This window comes from Mastigoproctus giganteus, chromosome 10, assembly GCF_048544385.1.
Source record: "Mastigoproctus giganteus isolate SK-2022 chromosome 10, ASM4854438v1, whole genome shotgun sequence".
NCBI classification, from domain to species: domain Eukaryota; kingdom Metazoa; phylum Arthropoda; class Arachnida; order Uropygi; family Thelyphonidae; genus Mastigoproctus; species Mastigoproctus giganteus.
In genome coordinates, this window is record NC_143584.1 from 933,503 (window position 1) to 940,815 (window position 7,313).

A 7,313-nucleotide genomic window follows, 5' to 3' on the forward strand; every position below is an offset into this window, starting at 1 on the left:
AAACTGATAATAATAATTTATTTACGTTTAAGTGAGAAAACAAACCGAGCACGACGAACAACTTTCCCATTGAGAAAAAAAAATCGGTGAAATCTGAAATTCAAAAATGAAAACGGTGACAGTTCGGTCCAATTTTAACGATAATTTTTAAAAACACAACTAAGTGCGCAGATCACAAATTAACGATAATTTTGTCACTCGGTGTAGCTTGGTCGTCTTACATCGAACTTTCAGATGTTCGGTTACGATTTTCGGCTAAGTAATAAGTTATCACACAAACGCGGCCCTTTTAATTAATTCATTCGCTCGCTCGAGCGAGCGAGCGCCTTCGGCCCGATTTCAAACTGTCACTCGACTTCAGTTCGAAGAGGGCGCAATGTTCAGCTGCTTCGCGATGTAGTGTCAACATACCCGATAGGGTACGTAGAACCCGATTACTGTCTGAACAGATGCCCCCCCCCCCAAGTGTTGAGTGGAGTGTGGGTGCAAATTGTGAAGAGGAGGCGACGCACACAAAGTTCATTCATCGTACATTTATTCGTCGGCTGATTCACATTTACACATTATGTACAAGCGGGCTTCTGCAGGGGCGTGCCTAAAACGTACAAAAACAGGAAAGGTCACCCTCTGCCCGAGAGGGCGAGTTCGGGAATGCTGTCGCCGGACATTCCGCTGGAGTAAAGCGGCACTTGCGTCGTAGCGGGCAAAAAACAGGAACTCGGACTACACTCGAGGGTCTGTCGCTGGCTAACGGACAGCTGTCCGACTGGAGGCTGGCGTCGTTGCACGTGCTGTTCTCTGCCGCGGCGGAAGGTAAAGAAAAGGAAAGAAGCGGCTCACCTACGTCTGCTGCGAATCGGCTTCACGTCCACTAACGAAGAAGGTGTAGCTGGTCGGTGCACGCCCTCTCGAGCACCTGCACGAAGAAGAAATCTGTCTGCGGGTTGCGGCAACGTCACGAACTCGACTCACATGAAGTGATGAAGCCACCGGCCCGAGGCGTCCGTGCGCGAAGTGTCCACCTGGCATCGCAGCGAGTAGTCCTGACCGCCGTTGTTATCCCAAAATTCCTGCGCGTTCGCCTCGTACAGAAGAGCAAATAGCAGTCGCTGGCCGTCACTGAGCGGGGGCACACGAAGTTCGAACGAGAATTTGTCCGAGAAACCGTCGCACGATCCAACGACGTAGTCCGCAGCACGGTCTTGGCTCCTGACCCATTCGGACGTCGAGAATCTGACGGTCACCCTCTTTTCGTAGCTCACGTTCAAAACTCGCACTACTCCGTGCACGACGAACCCCGAAACCACCGACACATTTTCCAGACACACTTTCTGGCAGCGAACCCGGTTCAGAAACTGCGGGTCGGCGATGGGCTGAGGAAATAGCGGGACGAGGGTGAACTTCGGTTCATTCGTTGTGAAAGGGGGCACGACGAAGGAATTCGTAATCACTAGCGTCGCTGGCTCCTTCGTGACCCCAGGCACGGAGATGGTGCCCCCGTCGCCCTTCACATTCAGGTCTGAGAACGCCGATGCAGGGACGTTCGGGATGTCTTCGGTAACGACGTGCCACACGGCCTCCAGGTCAAGTCCGAGGGCATCGGCGAACTTGACGATCTTCTTTTGGTGGGGAGTTCCGGGAGGGGTTTTACCAGACTTTAGCGACGTACTACGCACGAGACGAGGTGGTTTTTCCGGGCTGTCGATCTTAAGGGAGAGTCGCTCTCTCGATGGCACTCGCCCCAAAGCAGAGCTCCCGACAGCATCGCCAGAGGCGTGACCTTTCTCGAACGGAAGATGATCGGGGAGAGCGCTTCCTGCGCTTTTCACATCGCACTCTTCGCTACTCACCTGGGTCACGGGGCCATTTAAGGCATCCTCGAGTGCGCCGGCATCGTTTTCTTCGGGGGCCTGAGGCTGGGAGGGCCCCGATCTGCCATTTATTTGGGTGACCTGATAGAATCGCAGCTTGGAACAAACTTCGGATGCCAAACCGATGGCGTCCTTATCGAGCATCGCACCGCTGTTCATGTCGGCTTCGCTGTTGACAACATCTTCGCCAAGTGTTCCGCTTAAATGCAACTGCGCAGCACGTGGAGGGTCGCGCTCGTAAGAATTTGCCTCACGTGGTACGCTGACGTCACCGTTCACTTCATTTTTCGCCGTAATAATTGGCGTGGAGAGCGGCGGGTTTACGATCACTTTTTCTTCGGGGGTCGACGGAGGCGAGTACTCGTCCGAATCGTGATCTTCGTACAACGACATTGCGTAACAGTGGCCGTTCACAAACGCACAGTTGTCGGTCCCATAATTCCCGGCCGTGGCGAGTGCGGGCTTCGTCGGAAAAAGACACTGCTCCGTCTCGCGCTGGTATTCCGCTCTTCGCGTGGCCCACAGCGAGGAATGCAGCTGACGGGCGAGGGTCTCCGCTCGAAGTCGGCAACTGGCGAAGTTGAGGCTGCACGAGATATCCCAGCGGTTGCTTCCAGTCATCGCGAGGTCGGGCGGCGCTATCTTTAGCCGATAGGACGTGGCGCGTGCAGAATTAATTTGTCGGTGCTCGGCCGCCCGCGTTAACCGTGGTGACAATTCCTGACGCGAGCCTTAATTGGCACACGACGAGCAGTCGGCCCGCCACCCAAACAAACAAGCATCCGCTAACCTGTGACCGACAAATGCCCTTCACATCCTCTCATGGCGATTTTTAAATGCGCACATTGCCGCTAGATGGCAGTTCTCGGTCCGAGAGATATCGATTGCGAAGCGCCTTCGAATTCTGTCTAGAAAGTGAACTCGCGTTTATTAAGCGGTTTTGCCGAACCGAACTCCTCGCCAAAGAACAATCGTTACACCGCCCTAAATCGCTGGTAAAATGGCGATGAGGGGGTGAACAATGTCAAATTACAATTACAAACTTGTAATTTCATTTCGTTGCTCGTGTGGTTTCATGTGGCCGCTTTCCCGCCAGCCCCACTTTAAATGATTTTTCCGCTTTCCGTTGTCCGTTCAACTTCCGCAGGCGACAACTCATTAAAACCCACATTTGACGTTAATTATTTTAAAATTTAATAAAACTTTTCATTCCGGGTTAAATCGCCGCAACCGCCTCCACTGCACCCGTACTCTGCGGGGGGGAATGAGGGAAATATCCGACGGAAGGAGGGGGGGTGGGAAGTAATAACTTCCTACGATTACTCGAAAAGTACCTCCTTCCGCGTCACACACGACGAAATATTAAAATGAGAAATAAAAGTGACCCTTGTCGATATATTTTGCCCGAAACTGTCTTTAAAACGTTCGCGCGCCATTCTAACGCGTGATCTTCGAATGTGCGTTGCACTTTCAATATTTTCAAAACAACTTCGACGAAAAGCATAACCCTCGAGCTACGACTTTTACGCGAACTCCGTCAGCAGAGACGTAATTAGCGCGCTCGTTTTGGTAGCGGTAAAATCGGGTTACGTTAAATGCCAAAGTAACTGAGGCTATGAGGTGCCTAATAGTTTCTTTGCCACCGCGTCTGTGTCGCGCGTATTCTCCATTCGGTTTGCTCGACGACATATCCGAGTTTCCCGGAGGGGTGGAAAACTAAAACAAAACACGCACTCCCTACTTGAAAAAAAAAAAAGGCAAGACCAAAAAATTCTTTGCGACGTCCCATCGGGACAAGATTCGAACTGGGGCCTTTTCCAGAAGGTTGAAAGAGCCACAATTCTCGCCTTTCAATTGTGCAGTTAAAATATCTTTTGTAATTCTAATTTTAAGGCGATTTTATCGCTTTTCTAATAATGTAAGCTTGTTATCAGGTTTACTGTCGGTCTAAAAAAAAAAAAAAAAACACATGTTAATTTTAAAACGGGTTTTCGAATCTCTTTACTAATCAAAATTTATTTTTACCTCGCAAGTACGGTGACCACCTCTTGATCATCCAATTTCGGGATATCGACCTTAAAAATTCTGGACAACCAAAGAAATCGATTTTTTCATTGGTACATCACATTACAAAATACCTCGTAATAGTAAGGCGTTATCTATACATGCTAACGAACACGTTTCACATATATAGCGATGTGGCAGCCCACACACGCGTATCAACTAGAACAGTGTTTCTCAAACTATGTGCCGCGGCGCATTAGTGTGCCGCGGAAAATACAAATAAAAAAAAATTCGTTCATTTACGTTGCACCGATGCCAGCCCCTTCCCGCGGCCAATGTGGCCACGTTTTCATTCCTAGTAATGTAGTTGTTTTTAATGGCACAACGGCTGCTAAGGCCATATTGTGCCTATTCCTAGTAGCAGATATGTTCACCTTTATTCAGCCACTTGAGAAACTCTCGCAGACACATTGCAGTTGTATAAGTGCAACTTGTAAGCGGCGTAGTAAGAAGTTTCCTCTGTGTTTCAAAAGTGCTTTTATATCTCTAAAACGTCATTCAGTTAATTCGTACAGAACGTGTATTTTCAATTAACCCTATTAGTACTTTCTAGAAGTAACTTTAATTTTTGTAGAAATTATTAGCGACGGATAAATTGTTAGTGAAAGGAAATCAGAAGAGGCAAATTGATAACAACGCGCTTGGAGAAAATGACAAAAACAGAAACGAGCAACCATCCACATAAAAAAAAAAGAAAACGTCGTAAATATGACGATCGCATTTTCGTATACTGGAACCCCACATTGTCCTCTATCTTTGTGTCGTGAGTGGTTTAAAATTTTCGAATGAATCAACGGTGCCGAGTAAATCGCCGCAATCGCCTTCTGCGTCATTTTTCTGCGAAACACGAGAATTTATCGCCCAAAACTATGGAATATTTTAAAAGACTGCAGGCCCCACTAGAAAACAAGGAATAGTATGGATAAAATATCTGACAAAGCGCAAGAAGACAGCTATTTAGTAGCCGAACTGGCGGGGGGAAAAAAAGAAGAAATCTCACCTGATTACAGAGAGGATTGATGATTTTGCCAGCATTTCATTTTTACCATTTCATTTGATTGGATACTATGATGTAGTCACAAAGGAACTGGTGCAAAGAATAATTTTGATATCATATATTTGAATCTTAGAAAGGCTTTTGATACTGTAGCACATGGAAGACTGCTGCTATGGATAAAGGGATGGTTGAGTGGCAGAAGACAGAGAGTGGTAATCAACGAACACTGCTCTTCGTGGACTAATGTTATCACTGGAGTTCCCCAGGATTCAATGTTGGATCCGTTGTTCTTTTCTGTATTCATCAATGATATTGATGATGGTATATCAGGCTTAATGTCCAAGTTTGCAGACGATACAAAGGTCGACAGGGTTGTTAATGACACTAATGACAGTAGGCTGCTGCAACAGGATCTAGAAAAGTTGAGTAGATGGGCTCAGAGGTGGCAAATGAAGTTTAACATTGACAAATGTAAAGTACTGCATATGGGAAGCAGTAACCCCAGAGTAACCTATCAACTGTGTGGTACTACACTGACAGTGGTAGAGAATGAAAAGGACCTGGCGGTAATTGTGCAGGCAGATATGAAGTTTTCTGAGCAGTGCAGACGGTCTGCAAGAGTAGCTCATGTTGTCTTGTCAATGATATACAGGAGTTTTTCTAGCAGGGTATGACCTCTCCTTGTATAAGGCAATTGTGTATAAAGACACAATTGCCTTACACGAGTGGAGGTGATTATCCCCTTGTATAAGGCAATGGTCAGGCCACACCTTGAATACTGTATGCTGGTCTGGAGGCTTCATTTTAAGGATGTAGAGCTGTTGAAACGAGTACAGAGAAGGGCAACAAGATTAGTGAATGGAACAAAGGGGTGCTCTTACGAAGAAAGACTTAAGTTTTGCAGATTACAGTGTTTGGAGACTAGGCATCTGTGAGCTAATCTGATTGAGGTGTATAAAGCCTTAAATGGTTTGAGCATGCTCAATGCTGATGGGATTCTTCCTCTTGCTCAGAATTATCTCCTCAGAGAGCATAAATTCAAATTGAGGAGACAGTTGTAGGATATATGTACAGAAGTTTGACTTTAGCCACGGGTGGTTGATTGCTGGAACAAACTTCCATCTGTCCTTGTGGAAGGTGATAGCTTAAACAGATTCAAGGCAGAATTGGACAAACATTTGGAGCGAGTGGATGGGTGAAATGAGAAGGGTCTGTGTGTTTTTTTTTTTTTTTTTTTTTGCTGATGCTGTATAAGCTTGCTTTCTTGCATCATGTGCCCTTGCTAATGTCGGGTAATCGTGAAAAGTATTTTGGAAGAGGAAGCTGGAAAAAAATTAATAGCAGTACCACTTTCGAACAGCACAATTAGCAGGCGTATAAAAAAAAAAAAATGTCCGATGATATCGAAGGTCAATTTGTTCGAAATATTAATACAGTAATTTTGAGCGACTGTTTGCATTTCAAGTAGACAATTCTACAGATATTAGCGGGAAAGCCCAATTAATAGCATTTGTCAGGTTTATGGAAAATTACACAATTATCAAGTAATGAATAATTATTTGCAAAGGTGCGGTATTATAATAGGGAAGTCGACATTTGAACCGACGGTACTCCCGCAATGACGGGAGCACTAAAAGGATTTGTAAACTTAGTCAAACGACACAATTCAAATATTATTACAACACACTGTTTTAGAGACAGAAGTTCCAGTAGCGAAGACAGTCGTACCCGATTTAAAATTTGTACTTGAACAAGCGGTTAAAATAGTCAATTATATCAAAACCAGACAACAAAAAAATACTTATTTTTGGAAAATTATGCGAGGAATTGGAGTCTGATCTTTTCTCTTTAATGATGCGTACTGAGGTTCGGTGGCTATCAAAAGGAAACGTACTTATGCGTATGGACAGTTGCGTGTGGCATTGCTCATAGTTTTTTCACTGGAGCAATCAGAATTTTGTGATTATTTAAGTGATGAAATTTGGTGTGTAAATTAGCTTTTCCAGCAGATTTATTCGCGCAGCTTAATAAATTAAATATCAGTATGCAAGGCCCACAGGAAAATTTACTCACTTCTACTGGCAGGTTGTTCGCCTTTAAAAGAAAAGTTGATTATATGGAAAAAATATGTAAATGAAAAAATTTACAAATGTTTCCTTTGACTGCCAAAACCAATTATACTAAAATAATTAATAATTCAAATCAAAAGGGACTATGAAGCCCAATAAGTCCTATTATTATAATAATCTTAAATTATAGGAGAAAACCTCATACCTTTGTAGTAGGACTATTAATCTCTCAACAGTCAATCGCGAATGATTATAATATGAACTTACCCCACCCGTGCATAGTTATAAATAAATCAAATTAAAAGAACTATT

At 44.8% G+C, this 7,313-nt stretch overlaps 1 protein-coding gene across 1 annotated transcript; it reads right to left on the minus strand.

Moving 5' to 3' along the window:
- Positions 1–518: 518 nt before the first annotated feature.
- Positions 519–2,670, minus strand: LOC150078611 (glycogen-binding subunit 76A-like). Its single transcript, XM_090383507.1, has one exon. It carries the CDS (start codon positions 2,490–2,492, stop codon positions 969–971), a length of 1,524 nt encoding a protein of 507 aa, XP_090239633.1. The 5' UTR covers positions 2,493–2,670; the 3' UTR covers positions 519–968.
- Positions 2,671–7,313: the final 4,643 nt, after the last annotated feature.